The sequence below is a fragment of the Onychomys torridus genome, chromosome 5 (genome assembly GCF_903995425.1).
Source record: "Onychomys torridus chromosome 5, mOncTor1.1, whole genome shotgun sequence".
NCBI classification, from domain to species: Eukaryota; Metazoa; Chordata; class Mammalia; order Rodentia; family Cricetidae; genus Onychomys; species Onychomys torridus.
In genome coordinates, this window is record NC_050447.1 from 11,477,203 (window position 1) to 11,495,294 (window position 18,092).

The window sequence follows — 18,092 nt, forward strand, 5'->3', positions numbered from 1 at the left end:
ACCCTCCTTGCTGGCAGTTCCCATGTCTTTGGAACCAACCAATCATGGACTAAAAATGTTTTTAAAAGGCTTGGTTGTGTCTTGAGGCAGAGTGCTAGGTTCCATCCCCAGTACAATATAAACCGAGTGTTTTGGAACCGGCTTTTAATCCCATCACTTGGGAGTGGAGGCAGGAGGATCAGGAATTCGTTGCCATTTCCTAACTACATAGTGAGTTCAAGGCTAGCTTTGACTACATGTGGTGCCCCTCCCCCATCTCATTATTTTTTAGTCTTTTTAAAGATTTGTTTTATTACCTTAAATTATGTATTTGTGTGTGTGGCGGGGCATGGTGAATATGAACATATGTGAGTGCAGATGTCTGCTAAGTTTAGAAGAGGTCCTGGAGCTAGAGTTACAGGCAACCGCCATTCCTGCATAGGTGCTGGGAAGAGCAGCAAACACTCTCAGCAAACACTCTCAGCTGCTGTCCTGTCTCTCCTGGCGCCACGCATTTCCATTTAAATGGCATCTGTGGTGGCTATGTACATGCTTTTGTCTTTTCACACTCTTCCCTAACACAGTGCACACTCGCAGCTATCGGCATGCCCTTGATATCAGAATGCAGGACGAGGGCTTTGTAGCAAGGACTTGAGTGCCTGTCATTCTGATCACATGGGTTCGGGAAGCCGGGGACACTGAGGGACAGCATTTGTATCATGTCCTGTGCTGATTCTTCAGCTCAGAAGCTGAAAACATACAGAGCCTAAAGCCGGTTGTTATGTTCTGGGTAAAGATGGGTGGCTGACCTTCCGGATATACCATGTCTCTTTCCTCCTGAAGAAGGGTCCAGATGCCAAGTGAGGGCTTGAAGGATGCCTGGTGAGTTCTCTAGGGCGTACTTGTTCCTAGGAAAACTGAAGAATGTCCTATTTATCCTGTCTGCTCTTTGCCCTGCCCTGTTTGCTGGAGCTGGAACCTTGCACATGCTAGGTAAGGGCTCTACCTCTGAGCCAGTCCCTAGCCCCTCACTGGGGGATTCTAGGCAGGCCCTCTGCAGCTAAGCCACGCCCCCAGCTCATGGTCTTTTCGGTTTTAGCTTAGGAATAGATAAATAATCCACAGCACACTGCACCTGTGAGAGTCTTCCTTTTGTATGGGTGCAGAAAGGTTAATTAGGAGGGACAGACAGTCCTGCCAGTGGACTGCAACATCATAGCAGGGGGCAGTGGGACAGACCCATGCCCCCACCTCACATGCTCACTTACATGTCTGTAAAACAGCTGCTGATTAGTAAAGGCATAGAACCTCCCCCCCCGCACCCCCACACCCCCGGACAGTGGGAAAGTGTTTTGGCTCAAACACCAAAGTCTTCTAAGAAGCTTCCAGTCTAGAATGAGGTCGCAGGGGCAGGGGAGTGAAGTGTGAAGGCACAGGAAGGAAGGAGCTATTAGACTCCACAGGTTCCAGGATTGGACAAGAGATTGGAGGGTTCCTGCACTGGTCATGCTAGAATGACAGAGCTTAAGAACAGGGACGGCAAGGATCGAGGCCTTGCCGTCTGGGGCTGCCTTACCCTCTGCATTTGTACGGAACACACATAGATGCTGGAGTGTTGTGTGAGAAGCTTCCTAATTGCGCTCACTCGTATTGTTTCTGGCTGGTTCTGAGAAGCTCAGGCGGGTTCAAAAAGACGCCACAAGAAAGGGGTAGACTTCAAACATCGTGGACCGCATCACTCTGAGAACTAAAGAAGTCTTCCCCGTGGTCCACGACGCCCTGAGGGATCTGCTCAGCATCATCTGCTCTCATGCCCTCTGTACTCAGCCACATTCTCACGGGCCTCCTGCTTGGTCTTTGAGCAAGCCCCACATAGTCCTGTCTCAGGGCCTTTGCACATGCTGATCTGGGTGGTCAGAAAACCTTTCATTCAAATACCTGATGATTCCTGCATTACTTCAGGTTCCTGCTTGGTGGTTACCTCCATAGCGACCTTCTCTGGGCTTCATTTAACACATAACTGGCTCACGCAACACATCCTGTCAACTCTTTATAAAGGCTAAATTGAGTGCTGTCTGAAATTATTATATTCAAGTCTAATCCCAAGTACCTTCAAACGTGGCTGCATGTAGAGAAAGGGCTTTTTAAATAGGTAATTCATGAGCAGGGGATGTAGTTCAATTTGGTATAGAGCTTGCCTAGTATACACAAGGCATGCTCAACCCCTAGCCCCACATAAAGCCAGCCAAAGTAGCACACATTTGTAATCCTAGCACCCAGGAAGATCGCTGCAGGCCAGAGGCCAGCTTGGGCAAGAGGGTGAGATCGTGTCTCAAACAACAGACCCCCTCCCCACACTGGTGCTATGCACTCCCGTCACAATGTATAAGGGCCAGCAGCTTCAACACAGGCCAGGGTGCACAGTGGCCCTCGTGGATGGATGGAGCTCTGGATCTCCACGGTGCGTCTGTACTGAACACACACCTCTGTTCTTGTCCTTATTCCCAAACAACAGTGTGTGAGCCACACTCACACATCCCCACTGTGTCCCAGGTCACACTCACACATCCCCACTGTGTCCCAGGTCACACTCACACATCCCCACTGTGTCCCAGGTCACACTCACACATCCCCACTGTGTCCCAGGTCACACTCACACATCCCCACTGTGTCCCAGGACACACTCACATCCCCACTGTGTCCCAGGTCACACTCACACATCCCCACTGTGTCCCAGGTCACCTAGAGAGACTCTGAAGTCTGTAGGACTAGACTCCCTGTTCTCTGAAAATCTATGCTTTTTCCCTTAGGGGACTCAGCCTCTCTAGGATTTGGGGTCTCTGGGGTCCCGGTGCCAATGGACAGCTGGTCTTACTGACAGCAGCCCAGACACACTCAGTTCCCGTTGCTTCTCTCCATACCCTCTTCTGCTCCCGGCTTATCTGTCCCCCATCTGTTCCCTTCTCACTAGGATGTCTTCTCTGCATGGGAAGGGACACTTATCTGCTTATCCACGGCCACATCCCCAGCACCCAGCACAGAACCGCTCACTCGGTGTTTGTTGAGTGAATAAATGAGCGACAGAAAAGATGCCAAGACTCTGGGTTCCTCTGGTTTTGAGAACCCAACTGCTGTGTGTGGGAGCAGAAGAGTCCATCACTTTTCTCTTTCCGAACAGAGGCTGAACTATGGTTGAAATGAAAAGGACACGTGTTTTCAGAACGAGCCTTCATGCAGCCCAGACTGCCATTAAGTCCTCCATTCTCCTGCCTCAGCCTCCTGCAGGTTGGGCTTACATGTGTGAGGCACCTTGCTTTCATCCTCCTCAGCCTTGAGCTGTGCTCCTCAAGCACCTGGAGGGGAGGGCTGGGGTGTTTCAGCTCAAGAAATGGTGACTTTAACAGGTGGTTGATGTGCTGCCTCCTGCAGTGAAGAGACACCAGGTGTGTATGATGTCGGAGCTCCGCCTCATGCCCTAAAAGATGTGTGAGACTGTGTGTCATTTTAAGAATCAAATAAAAAAGGACAGGTCTGACAGCAAAGGCCTGTCTGTCATCCAGCTACTCAAGAGGCCGAGGCAGGAGGCTCACCAGTTTGGGGCTAGCCTGAGCTACAAGAGTAAAGTTCTGCGATCATCTTGGCAAAATAAAAAGTTAAAAAAAGCTGAGGGCAGAGCACTTGCCTGGTGTGCAGGAGGTCCTGACTCCACCCCCATACTACAAACAAATAAAATAAAGTGAGTGAATAAGTAACTAGATAGAAGAGCTGGCCTGGTGTGCACACCTCTAAGCCCTCACTGTCCAGGCTAAGGTGGAGGATTGTGAGTTCCAGCCTAGTCTTGGCAGCATGGGGAGACTCTGCCTCAAAAAATAGCAATATAGGGGCTGTGGCTAAAGGCACTGGCTGATCCTGCAGAGGACCGGAGTTCACACAACACTCACACAGTTAACAATTGGCTGTAACTCCAATTTCAGGGCATCCAACACTGTCTTCTTACCTTGAAGGGCATTGTACACACATGCACAGACTGCATGGGAAAACACTCATGCACATAAAAATAAATAAAACTGAAATGTACAGGGTGGCTCGGTGGGTAAAGGTCTGGTAGCCTGAATTCAGTTTCTGGAACCCAGTGATGGAAGGGGAGAACTGATTTCCATGGTTGTCCTCTGACCTGCACAAATGGACCGTGTGTGGCTCACCCACACACATTATACCAAATAAATACATAAATAAATTTAAATAACAACAGTAGGAAAAAATGCAGGGCTGGGGGATAGCTTAGTAGGTTAGGACCTGAGGCCAGGCATGGTGGGCCACAGTAGAGTCACACTGCTTGGGGCCGGAGGGGTTGGGGGTGGGGTGGGAGGGTTGGGGAGCAAGACAGGCTGTTCCCCTGGGCTCACTGGCTAGCAGCCTAGCCAACTCACCTTCAGGCCAGTGAGAGACCTTGCCACAAAAGCTAGGGTGGATGACCCCTGCCGAAAGATGCCTAAGGTGGACCTCTGGCCTCCACACGCGTGCACACATACCCATGAGTCATGTACACTGCATACACATGAACATACAAAGACAACAATTTTATAAAATGAGACAAAACAAAACAAAACTAACTGACAGGCTCCCTGCGCTCTCTATACCACATAGGAAGCAGAGGAGGACTGGACGTCTAGCCTAGTACATTTGAACTTGAACTTGCCATTAGGTGTCTGGTGTTCACAGGATACAGACCCAGAGCACAGAGAGTCGGGCCTCTAGAGGAGCCATTCCGCAGAAGAGAATATTTAGATGCGGGAAAGCACCCCTACCCCACCCAACCCCAGTCTGCCTGGCATCTGGAGCCAGGCGGTCCTACGGCTCAGCATCAGCCACACCCTTGCGCCCTTTCACCCCGTGGCCTGTGTTGCCCGGCAACTGCTGGAAGAATCTTTCCTGCCCACCAGTTGCCAAGGGAATACTCAATCCTCGAAGCCGGGCCTGGGGTGCTGAACTTCCGGGCGCAGGGTGGAGTGGCCTCTGCTGTCCACCTGCTCGCGTGGCCCTGGCTTCCCTCTTGGCTCTTCTCACTCTGCTCTCCCTGTCTGCTTTCTCCCTCCAGTTTCCTCTCCTGGGATTTCTGAGCGAGGCCCATGGATGCCGAGGGCCTCCTGGGGCTCTGAGCCCATGCTTTCCACACTCACTCATGATGGCCTGCACCGCCCAAGGCGCCCAGGTGCGGGCTACACTCTGGCAAGCTCACCCAGGCCCCTGCACGTCTCGTGGACACAGCAGATGAGTGGCAGCCTCGAGGGGCCAACGCTGAAACGGCGTGGTGGCGTGGTGGACCACCGGGATGTCATCTTGGCTCACCAGGCGCACAAAATGCACAGCACCCCTCAGGCCAGAAGGAAAGAATGGGAGTGAGTATGCGCGGGGCAGGCTGCGCGGGGGCTCGTGGGTCAGGCCGAGTCAAGCCCGCAAGCTTCAGGGTACAGAATGTGCTGATGAGCTGTGGGGTTCTCCCTTGAGAGTTGATCAACACTCGGCCTAAGGGGTGCCTTGAGTTCCCTGAGCCAGCTTTGTGAAGGACCCAGGCCCCCTGTGCTCAGTGCAGCCAGAAAGGCTGGCAGAGAGGGACAAATGCACTTGCTGGGGGGTGGGGGGGAGGCTGAGAAATGCTGCCTTCTGGAAGGAGCCCCCTGCGTCGGCTCTCACTGCGGGTTCCAGAGCCAGGGGTACACGTTCGTGCCGGAGGCGGAGTTGGGGTCTAGCTGGGGCTGGGAGAATGTGGTGGCTTCCTGACTTGGTTTGCCATCCCCTAAGTGGGTCGGGGGTTGGGACGGGGTGTGTGTGAGGAGGGCAGCTACCTGGTGCTTGGGACTGGAAACCTCTTCCCAAGCTCCTCCAGCGGTTGGGGAAGCCTGCCGCGCTGAGATTGTCGATGCCAAGCGCTCTATAGAAATGCTCCACAGCAAGCCACCCCTAGGCCACTGCTTTCCAGGTGCATTGCTAGGGCTTAGTAAGAACGTTTTTCCCCAAAGGTGTAAAGCTGGGGTGGGTTCGTGGGCTGATAACGATGGCTGTGATGTGACCACCAGGAATCAGCTCAGGCCTTAAGGGGTCCCTCTGTCTCCACACTTTGCCTGTCCCGGAGAGGCTCAGCGTGTGGCCGGCCGGCCTGTCTGTGGCCATCACTGTTTTCTTCTGTTGCTGCAGGAGACTGGGGTAGTGGGTGAAGCCAGTGGGGGCTGATGGACATGAACAAACGCAAGGAGGGTCTGACCATGTGCGGTGGGCTGGTGGGAAGCGTCCTGGCTGAGTGCCTGCCTGATGCGGTTCTTGAGATTATGGCGACACCTGGTGGCAGGTCTGAGCACCTGCAGGCGGCAACAAACAGACTTCTTGGATGTTACCATTAACCATCTTTCTTCCAGTCCATGTGTCCATCTGCTCACTCAGCATCGTCTACCCATGCGTCAGTCGTTCCATTCATGTATCTTCCCATGTACTTTCCTCTCCCTCGTCCACACAAACACCACTGTTCAGTCCATGCTCTCCTCAATCCACCACCAACCCATCCATCCATCCTTTCCTAAGTGCCCCCACAGTGCCTCGCCAGGTCTGCTCCCCTTCTCCTCCTTCCTCAGCCCTCCCCACCCACACCCTCCTTTGCTTGGTTTTCTCAGAATCAATGAGACTTTGAGTATTCCTGCAGACTTGCTGCAAAGGAGTTTTTGTTTGTTTGTTTTGTTTTTAGGGGCAGGAAAGTGTTGGGTTTTTGTTTTGTGTTTTTAGTATTTTATTGCATTTTAGTTTACTTTGTGCGCATATGGAGAGGGGTGGGCCGTGGCACACATGTGAAGGTCAGAGGGCACCTTGCTGGAGACGGTTCTTGTCTTCCACGGTGTGGCTTCTGGGGATTGGGCTGAGGTTTAGAAGCAAATGCCTTACCCCGCTGAGCCATTGGTTTAAAGAGCTGAAAGCCGCTGTTGCTCAAGGAAAAGGATTTCTGTAGTGAGGGAGTGAATGCTCACACAGCTGCTGTGAGCCCGACCTGGCCCAGCTCTTCTGACCTCCCTGTGCAGGCTCTGCCCAGCCTGGGCTGCGTTCAGTGTGAGCCCTTTCTGTGTGGCCATGGCTGGTAGACTTTACTGTTGATCCCCTGTACCCGACCACTGTGGCATTCCAGACAGGGATTGAATCACTGAGCCACACCCCAGCCCCTCACTGGGGGATTCTAGGCAGGAACTTTACCACTGAGCCACACCCCAGCCCCTCACTGGGGGATTCTAGGCAGGTGCTCTACCACTGAGCCACACCCCTGTCCCTCACTGGGGGATTCTAGGCAGGTGCTCTATCACTGAGCCACATCCCAGCCCCTCACTGGGGGATTCTAGGTAGGTGCCCTACCAGTGAGCCACACCCCAGCCCCTCACTGGGAGATTCTAGGCAGGGGCTCTACCACTGAGCCACACCCCAGCCCTTCACTGGGGGATTCTAGGCAGGGGCTCCACCACTGAGCCACACTCCAGCCCCTCACTGGGAGATTCTAGGCAGGTACTCTACCACTGAGCCATACTCCTAGCCCCTCACTGGGGGATTCTAGGTAGGGGCTTTATCACTAAGCCACACTGTAGTTGGAGAGCTTCTCTCCAGCCCCCGCCAAGCCCTGTTAGTCCAACAACCCACTTATAAAATAAACACACAGACACTTATATTATTTAAACTGTTTGGTCATTAGCTCAGACCTACCATTGTCTAGCTCTTACTCTTACATTTAGCCCATTTTTATTAATCTATACTTTGCCACATGGCTCATGGCTTACTGGTACCTCACATCTTCCTTGTCATGGTGGCAGCTGGCAGTGTCTCTCCCACCCAGCCTTCCACCTCCCAGAATTCTCTTCTCTCTTGTCCCGCCTATACTTCCTGCCTGGCTACTGGCCAATCAGCATTTTATTTATACAAAGCGATATCTACATCACTTCCCCTTTTCTTTTTTTTTTTTTAAAGGAATGTTTTAACTTTTACATAGTAAAATTACATATAACAAAACAATTATCAAGCAAGAATTACAGTTACAATATCTAGTCTATTTGTTTTGGCAAAATTAAACAAAATATTCTATCTATCCTATATTCATGAGTCTAGGGTTTCATATCTAACTTATCTTTTGTCATAATTAAGGAAAATTATACCTATCTAGTCTCCAACTACATCAAAGACCTCAGAAGGATATAATATTACCTGAGAACTGGGAGAAGGATGCAAGCAACTTTCAGGAGTCTTGCAGGGTAGACAGAGACAGCTGGCAGCCTGGACAGTCACCTAATGTTCCTTTGTAAAGTTGGGGCATTTGTCTTCAGCCCACAGGGCTAGAGTCTCTCGGTCACTTCTCTCAGTGTCCTGTAGAATGTCTGGCAGTTTCCTCTGCGAAGCAGGAACCTGAAGGACCATTTTGTCAAGCAAAGTTTAGTGGTCACCTTTCTATGGGTCCTGCATGTCCAGTCCATCTAGCAGTCCAGGCAAGAACAGTTTCTTGCCCAAATGGCTATTTTTGCCAACGTGAAGATAAGATATGAAGTGTCTTCAATGCCTATCCTCCTCTCTGAAGTAAATCGGTGTTGCCAGGAGCAGACATGTCTCATTGTCCAGAAAGTCTAAATTTTAAAAATATTTTAAATGCCATATTCTGTAGGTCTTTGAAGTATTTGAAGATTACCTATCTATCTGAAATATCTCTATGTATACCTAGAAGACTTAACTAACATGGCTACGAGTATGATTATCATAGATGACCAATTATTAATCTATTTTTAATTATCCATTTCAATTTAAAATGAGCTATATAAACATAATACCTTAAACAAGAGTAGAAAAATACACACAGTATAACAAAATTAACTTTAAGTTTGTATCGATAGACTAAAATCTATACCAATGTAAAACATTTTAAACAAGTTGTTGCTCTTTAGAAGTATATTTCTTAATCTACTCTTTTTTCCTATTATATCTATATCATATCCCCTTTTCTTCTTTAGAAAGAGATCACATTTATAATCAACCTGCTTTAAATAAAAATATTGTTTTTTTTTCTGTCCCACACCAAAGGGCTCTTCTGATTTGGGACACAAAAATCTCTTAACCTTTTCTTTTAGCAATATGTCTGGGTTTAGAGAAGGAGTGAGCTAATTCCATCTCCAAAGCCAGCTTGATAATTTTGGGAAATTGGGCACAGTTTTTCTTACTACTTCCTGCTGGAGGGGGGCGCTATATTTTATGGGGACATAAAGAAAATTTTAGGATTATGGAGTAGTCCGTGAGGGTGAACCTCTGAGCCAGTTGCCTTGAAAGCATTCTGGATGTTGGATCATCTGGGCCATGGTGTCATCGGAGACCTTTCAGGTGGTCTTGGCTGATCAAACTTGATGTATCTTAATCTGGAACAAATCCACAGCCCCTGGCTTTCTGTGGAAACAAAAGCAGAGACTCTTTTCCAAAGCAACATATCCTTATATCCAAATTTTGAAGTCAAGGTACCTTTAAAATTTACATATTTGTTTAATTTAACAGCTTTTATGATCAAATCTTTTTTTTTGTAGTTAAAAATCCCAAAGACAACACAAACCAGATTCTGTGTGTAATATCCATCTTTGTAAGACTGAAATGCCCGTGTGGCTGCTGGCTCCGCCCACCTCTGCTTCCCAACATGGCGGTGGTACAGTTTACTGCCAGCTCTGGGTCTGGAGCCATGTGTACCATCAACTATCAGAAGCAATTCTATCAAAGCAGTGCATAGCCCAGAAACCTTTTTTTTTTTTAAAAACTAGCAAAGGCTAAATCCACCATGCAGCAGAGTAAAGCGCCGCTTGTAGACTCCTCATTCCCGCCACACTGCAGGTCAGATGCACACGCCAGGAACCCGCCACAGTAGCTCAAACCGGCAGGCTGCCGCTAACTTGAGAGAGACAACTAGGAAGCTGTTTTTAGCTCCGTTTTAGAATCTTTTTTCTCAGGTTTTAGGTGGAAACTCTAGCCAACATGTTGGGCGCCATTTGTAGTTGGAGACCTTCTCTCCAGCCCCCGCCAAGCCCTGTTAAACAGCCCACGTATAAAATAAACACACAGATACTTATATTATTTAAACTGTTTGGTCATTAGCTCAGGCCTACCATTGTCTAGCTCTTACTCTTACATTTAGCCCATTTCTATTAATCTATACTTTGCCATGTGGCTCATGGCTTACTGGTACCTCACATCTTCCTTGTCATGGCGGCGGCTGGCAGTGTCTATCCCACCCCAGCTTCCACCTTCCAGAATTCTCTTCTCTCTTGTCCCACCTATACTTCCTGCCTGGCTACTGGCCAATCAGCATTTTATTTATACAAAGCGATATCCACATCACCACACCCCAGCCCCTTACTGGGGGATTCTAGGCAGGTGCTATACCACTGAGCCACATCCCAGCCCCTTACTGGGGGATTCTAGGCAGGGTGTCTACCACTGAGCCACACTCCCAGCCCCTCACCAGGGGATTATAATTAGGTGTTCTTCTGCTACACCTTTCTATCCCTGTCATGAAGACAATTTTTGACATACCCAATCATATTTACTTTTATTTATTTATACATATGTTTTGCTAAAACTTATCATTATATAAAAATGAAAATGGAGACATCAATAAAAATATATAATATTTTGAAATCATATATTTTCAAGACATCTTGTTTACTTTTTTTTTGTTTTTGAGACAGGGTCTTTCTATGTAGCCCTGCCTGGCCCAGAACCTGCTAGGTAGACCAAGCTAGTCTCAAACTTACAGACTACTTGTATCTGCTTCCTAAGTGCTGAGTTACAGCTGGAGGTGAATCTTGATGTATGTACAGTACATGCTGGCATCACACTTGTGACCCTCCAGTCTTTGCCAGAACTTGAGGATTCCAGGCTGACCTGTGAGGGTTAGTGTTAACTATCAACTTGACAGAATCCAAAGGCACCAGGAAAAGGGCCTCTGGGGGATTATGTTGGTTTTGTGACCCATAACAGGTGGTACCCTTTCTTGATTCTTCATGGGACCCCAAATGGTATAAAATGGAAAAAGCAGACTGAATGCCTGCACACACACATCAATCCATCCCTGTGTTCTTCATGGGCACAGTGTGAGTGATGCCCTATCCATCCCTGTGCTCTTCACTGGGCACAGTGTGAGCTGCTGCCCTAGGCTCTGGCTGCCACAGTGATGATCTGCCCTTATGAACAGGGAGCTGAGATCCACCGTTCCCTATGAAATCTTCTCAGAGCTCTTATGGCAACTGGAACAAGATACTGGCTCTAAATTCTTCTGCAGCCATCCCCTGCTGTGGAGTCTACTTTCCCTTAGGATGCTGCTCTGTATGTTTTCATTCTGTACACGTTCTAGAAGTTACTCAATCCCACCAGTCCATGATCACATTTAATAGTTGCTGGGATCTCCAGGTTCCTGCCACAAAGCCACACTTCTCTTTCTTAGTTTTTGAGGATTTTTGGAGCAAATCTCAGCCCTTCGCTGGCTTTATAATCCCCAGTCTACCTCTCTAAAGCAACAATCTTTTTTTTTTTTTTTTTTCAGTACTATCACACTGACCACATCAGTCACAATGCTCACAGCCCTTGTGTCTGGTCAACCTTCAGCTTTCCTGGCGCTCTCTCTCCTTTATTTCAAAACACTGACCTCTCAGAGCGAGGGGGCTCTGTGTTATGTTTGTTTATTGATTCCACTTTTGTAATGGAGGAGGACACAGAGTACACTGCTGAACAGGCAAAGGACTCCAGCACCATCACCTTTCCCCCAGAGGTTGTTGCCCACCTGGATGAAGTTGGGCCCCTGTCCCCATGGCGGCATCCACAAATGTCCCTCTGAGGTCCTGCTTTCGGTTCTTTGGAGTTTATATTATGAGGCGGAATTGCTAGGATTTGGGGGTTTGCTAATCTTTTCTGTTGTGTAAGCCCTCTCTCTGCTTCCTATGCTCCTCAGCTGGGCATGGCAGCACACTCCTGCTGTCCCAACACCCGGGAGTTGAGACGGGAGGACCAGGCACTCAAGAGCATCTTCAAGTACACAGCGAACTTCAGGCCAGCCTGTTTCAGAGAAGGAAAAACAAGACAAAACAAAACAAAGACAGGCGCCGTGTCTCTGTAGAGAAGCACTAGGTCCTGGGCTCCACCGCAGCACCACAGAAACCCAAGTGCGGTGATGCAGGCCTGTAATCCCAGCACTGTTGGTGCAGAGGCCGGGGTTCAAGGTCACCCTTGGCTACACAGAAAGTTGAAGGCCTCTTGGGCTGTGTGAACCCTGTCTAAAACAAAACAAAACCAAACCTTTCCCTAAAAGAAAAGAGATAAAGGGTGGAAGGAGGCAGGCTGGAGAGATGGCTCAGTGGTTAAAAACAGTTGCTTCCTAATCATAAGGACAGAGGTTCAGAAATCAGCATCCCCCTCAGGGCGCCCATAAAGACCTGTAACTCCAGCTCCAAAAGAACTATAACACACTCTTCTGGTCCCCACAGGCATCAATACACACATATGTGTTTGCACATACACACACTTGTGCACATATATGCATACACAAGCATATGTGCATGTGCACACAAATAAAATCGATTTTGGGGGGGGCGGGGGTTGGTTTTTCGAGACAGGGTTTCTCTGTGTAGCTTTGGAGCCTGTCCTGGAACTCACTCTGTAGCCCAGGCTGGCCTTGAACTCACAGAGATCCACCTGCCTCAAACATGTTCATAGCAGTATTATTTTTTTTTCAATTTTTTTTTAAAGAAAGGAGGGGAGAGAAAAGGCGAGGCAAGAAGGGAATTAGGGAGACGGAAAGAAAGAGCGGAAAGAAGAGGAGAGGAGGGGAGGGGAGGGGAAGAGGAAGACAGCCCCATGGGTCCTACAGTATGTGTCTTGGGTTATCTGAGCTGCTTCTGTGGTCCTGTGGCTGGAGCTCCCCACCTTCGCCCAAGGAGCAAGGTTAGTCATTTGAGGAGTCCCCTGGGCAATGTCTTCTTCCTCAGACTGTCAGTTCTGGCCACCCTTTGCTAGCAATCAAGGTAGATGGTGCTGTTTTGCTGCATCTCAGGATGGATGGAGTATTCTTTCAGTGGTCCTTTCTGCTTGCCAAGGAAACGTCTCTTCAAGCGTCCTGTCTGGGATCAGCCATCACTCGTCAGCCCATTTCCACAGGTTCAAGCAGGGCGTCACCTTGACTGCCTCATGTCTTGGTCCTACCTATAGTGTCCTGCAAGGATGCTCAGCTTTCTTTCCACCACTGGTTCCCCTGACAGCGAGGCTGTGACTGGCGCCAGCAGGTGCTGAAGAAGGACCTGAGAGTGAAGCAGAGCAAGACAGCATGGTGAGACAGACAGACAGACAGCACAGTGAGACAGACAGACAGACAGCACAGTGAGACAGACAGACAGCACAGTGAGACAAAATGGGGATTCAGCAGAGCCAAGGGGCTTAGGATAAGTTACCCTAAGGATTGTAGAGTTAAGAGCCGCCCTCCCTCCCTCCCTCCCTCCCTCCCTCCCTCCCTCCCTCTCTCCCTCTCTCCCTCCCTCCCTTCCTTCCGTCCTTCCTTCCTTCCTTCCTTCCTTCCTTCCTTCCTTCCTTCCTTCCTTCTGAGACAGGGTCTCAGCCTGCAGCCCAGGCTGCTCTGGCACTCGGAGTGACCCTCCTGCTCAGGACCCACAGTGCTGGGGCTGCACACGTGCTCCACCACACCTGGTTTTATCCTTCTGTCTTCCTATCACTTTGTCAGAGTCTCACTGTGTAGCCCAGGCTGATCTCGAGCCTTTGATCTTCCTGTCTCTGCCCCCAGAGTGCTGGGATTATACACACAGCCCACCAAGCTCCACCCACTTCACTGATTTCTTAGTTTTACGTGAAATTAGAACAGAAATAGAATCTTGAAAATAATCGACCTTCCATATCTATGAGCTTTTTTTTCAAGCATTGATCAATTTTTTAAAAACTTTTAAAATAATTTATTTTATGTGCATGTCTGTGTGCCATGTGCATTCAGAACCCTTGGAGGCCAGAGGAGGGCCTCAGAGTCTGTAGGTCTAGAGTTAGCGATGGTTGTGAGCTGCCATGTGGGTGGTGGAAATTGACTCCAGGTCCTCTGGAAGAGCAGCCAGAGCTCTTAACCACTGAGCCGTCTCTCCACAGCCTCCTCCCACACCCCTTTTCTTAAAGTTACATTGATGGACTGGGTATAGGAGTGATAGAGAGCTTGCCTAGCTCCCCTGAGGCTCCATCCCAGCCCCTCAAGAATGTGCGGCTGACTTGCACTCTCGAATGAAGTCTGTGGTAGCCACGAGAGCCACACTTGGAAGCCTGCGTCTCCCCAAGCTCACCGAGAAAGGAGTCATCCTATCCATCACTGTGGGTACACTATGGGGTGAGACTATGTGAAATTCCTTCTTTTAGCTATTTTCAGATGAAATTATTAACTGGAGCTGCAGACTCACAGCTTCCAAGGTTGCAGTCCATGCTGACAAGTTTCTGGGCTGTGTGTTTATGATGAGACATGTCGTGTGTGGTGGAGCAGAGCATCTCACCTCAAGGCTGGAAGGAGAGAGGGATCAGGGTTCTAAATCTTTGTTGGGGTCCAGGCCGCTGTGACTCACTTTCTCCCACTGGGCCCCATCCCTCCAAGGTTCCACTACTTCTGAATAGCACCATGCATGCGCTTCAGCAATGGCCTTTGGGGCACATCTCAGGTCCAAGTCATAACAGGAAGTGGCCTGGGACACTTGAAAAATTTACCTCCAGTGGCCTGCTACCCCCAAGCAGGCTCCATTAATTCAACCTGGATTCACCAATTCATTAACTCATGAGTGGGTGAGTGCTACCACGATCCAGGTCCATCTCAATAGCTCCTCCAGCTGGGGACCAGGCGTTAAGCAATCAGCTTCAAATTGCTGTATCTAGTGATACACAATTTCTAGCCCCACACTCACCAGTTCCGCTTTTTAATGGGCTTTATGGATGTTTCCTGGACAATCACAGACAGACCCATAAAACTGTGTGTGTGCAGGTGCGTATGAGGGCGGGCAGGTGTGCATACACACCGTGCAGGTGTGGTTTGAGCCGGAGGTTAACCTTAGGCGTCCTTCTCCAGTGTGGCCAGAAGAGGGCGCCCTATCTTCTGCTAGAGTTACGGGTGCAGGGTCCGCTCTTAGCGAGGCGCTGACTCTGTCTTGTGGGTTTAGCCCAGCGCCTAGATCACACCACACCTGGCGTTTTATGTGGGCTCTGGGGATAGAAGTCGGGTCATTAAGCTTGCATGTCAAGCACTTTACTGCCAGAGCCGTCTCCTCAGATCTCTCCTTAGTGTTCTCCTGGGACATGGTTTCCCTGCTTCTGGGAACATTTGAGGCTAATTTTGTCTCACAACAGAAGAAGGAAGCATCTTTGCAACGGACTTTCTGGCTCCCATGGCCTTTTGGGAACCGGGTTTGCTGACTGGTGGCTTAGAACCGCCGGCTTCCAGCTCTGCGGTAGATCACCAGATGGCGCTGTGGTCCACAAGCTGAGCAGGTGCTGGCCCCAGAAGCCTAAAATCTAGCTCCGCCCGTCCGCACCTTCTGGCTTTCCGCTTCCCGCCTGTAGGGAGCAGGGTTCTGAGACACCGGCGGCAGTGCCCTCAAAACGCCAGTTCTCGCCAGACTGTTACCAATCCGCACACAAAACGTCAGTTCTTTTTAAATGTACGAGTCTGGTAAAGATCGGTTGCAGGAAGACGACCCAGTGGGTAGAGGGGCTTTCTGCAGTCTGGAGGGCTGTGTTCACCTCCTGGAACCCATGTAAATGTGCCAGGAAACACTCGGTTCCGCAGTTACCTTCTGGTCCCCATGTGCAGGTTGTGGCTCAGGTGTGAGAGCACCCACACACAATAATAGGAAACAGAAGATCTGAAAGATCAATTGGGAGGGATTGGGACTGTGGCTTAGCGTCAGGGCTCTTGCCTAGCATGTGCAGAGTTTGAATCCCAGGTCTACCACTTGCTGACCCTGACCCGGGGAGGCCTCTCCCTCTCTGCCCGGTGTTTCCTTGTCTGTAAAGTGGAGATAGCATCCAGCTCTGGGTGGCAAACATTTCCTTTTGTGTGGGGGTGTATACATGTTTGGGTGTGCACACGTTTGTGTGTGCAGGTGCATATGCACACATATAAGCATGTGTGGGGAGGCCAGAGGTCAGAGGTCAGAGGTCAGTCACAAGTGTCGTTCTTCAGGAGCCCTCCACTGTTTTTGTTTGTTAGCAAAGGTCTCTCTTTGTAGCCCTGACTAACCTGGAACTCACTCTGTAGACAGGCTGGCCTGGAACTCACAGAGATCCGCCTGCTTCTACCTCCTGAGTGTTGAGATTGAAGGTGTGTATCACCATGGCTGGCGTCTGCTCTGGTTTTCAACACAAGGTCTCTTGCTGGGACCTGAGGCTCTTCAGTTAGGCTAAGCTGGCTGGTCAGCAAGCCCCAGGGATTTTTCTGACTCTACTTCCCTCGAGCTAAGGTTACATGGGTGTAAGAAGCCTGGCTTTTTTCCATGGTTTCTGGGATGAAGTTCAGGTCCTCACACTTGGAAGGTGAACACTTTCTGCACTGATTCCTTTCTGCAGCCTACGGCTTCCCTAACAGTGCAAGCTTTCAGGCACTCCGTGTCAGGTCTTTCCATGGCAAGGCAGAGAGGATGGGGTCTCAGGGCCCTGTCTCCACAAGGAAAGGGACCTGACCAAACCGAAGCCTTTAGAAAGGAGCTGGGAGCTGGGAATCAGAGCACTTTTTTTTTTTTTTTTTTTTTTGGTTAAGAGTAAGGCAGGTTGAGCAATTCTAGCCTAGTTGATATTAAAAAGAAATAGGTCTGGTCCCAGGGCTCTGCTTTTCCAGTGCAGCTGGCTGGCTTGCAGGGCAGAGAGACCCTCTTTTTGTCCTTTGAATTCTGGCCTTGGCTTCAAACCACAGAGGACGGTCTGCAGAGGCTCTGGGGTGCCTGCCCCTCCCACAGTGTCTGGCAGGCTCTCTGAGCTAGCTGCTGGCTCCTGAGTGTCTTGTGAGCCCATGTGCCTGAAGTCGCCCTCCTGATCCTATAGGACTTTGATGTAGGATTCAGTTGTGCCTCGGGTTTCCAGTCCCCAACAGCCAGAGCTATCCCTTCCTCTTCGTGGGGTCTGTGAGCTTGAGGCTGTCCTGTTCTTCCCCGCCAGCCTCTTGCCACCAGCACAGGCTGAGTCTAAGCTTTCAACACCTCTCACTTAGGTTTTGAGACAGGCTGTCTGATTGGCCTAGAGCTTGCTGATGAGTGAGGCTGGCTGGCCAGCGATCCCTAGGGATCTGCCTGTCTTCAAATCCCAGGGCTGTGAGTGAAAAGAAAAGCATCAGCTCAGGACCCCACTACCGAGTCCCCAGGTCCTCACGCTGGCGTGGTGAGGACTTTACCACCCGAGTCCTTTTCCCAGCCCCTGTCACACTTACTGGCTGGTGACTTGTGCACATAGGAGGATCTGTATTTTTGTTTGTTTGGTTTGTTTTTGGTTGCTGCTGTTTCTGTTAACACAGACTATGTTGCTCAGACAGGCTTAGAATCCACAACCCTTCTGCCTCAGTCTCCCTCCCCTGTGTTGGAGTGATGCACGTGACTCCCCACTCTGGCCGCTGCAGGTTCTTGGATGGCGTCACTCGGATGGCGTCACTCAGATGGACCCTGACTCTGTCTCTGGGTGTGCTTTCACCATCGCTACCCTCCCCTGGGTCAAACACCGCCACTCTACCTTTTGCGCCTCACGTTTTGATGTGTTTTAGGGTTTTGTTTCCTATGCTTTGGGGGATGGAACTCAGTACCTTGCACGTGACAACCAGGCTCTCTACCATCAAGCTACAGCCAGAATCTTCTTTTATTTCTAAAAATGATTTTGTTTCTCTCTCTCTCTCTCTCTCTCTCTCTCTCTCTCTCTCTCTGTGTGTGTGTGTGTGTGCGCGCACACACGTGCGTGCGTGTGTGTGTGTGTGTGTGTGTGTGTGTGTGTGTGTTCAGAAGCCAGAGAAAGGCATTAGATTTCCTTGGAGCTATAGTTTCAGGCAGTCATGAGCCTGACCGGGTACT

The 18,092-nt window shown here is 49.8% G+C and overlaps 1 protein-coding gene across 16 annotated transcripts in view; it reads left to right on the forward strand.

The window, feature by feature from the left end:
• Cacna1a (calcium voltage-gated channel subunit alpha1 A) overlaps positions 1-18,092 on the forward strand; it is a 300,508-nt gene that overhangs the window by 11,367 nt on the left and 271,049 nt on the right. For all 16 annotated transcript variants that reach the window (XM_036186919.1, XM_036186915.1, XM_036186917.1 and 13 more), the window contains exon 2: positions 5,078-5,378. In XM_036186919.1, coding sequence (XP_036042812.1) covers positions 5,113-5,378 — 266 coding nt within the window. In that variant the 5' untranslated portion in view covers positions 5,078-5,112. The remainder of the gene's footprint in view (positions 1-5,077; positions 5,379-18,092) is intronic.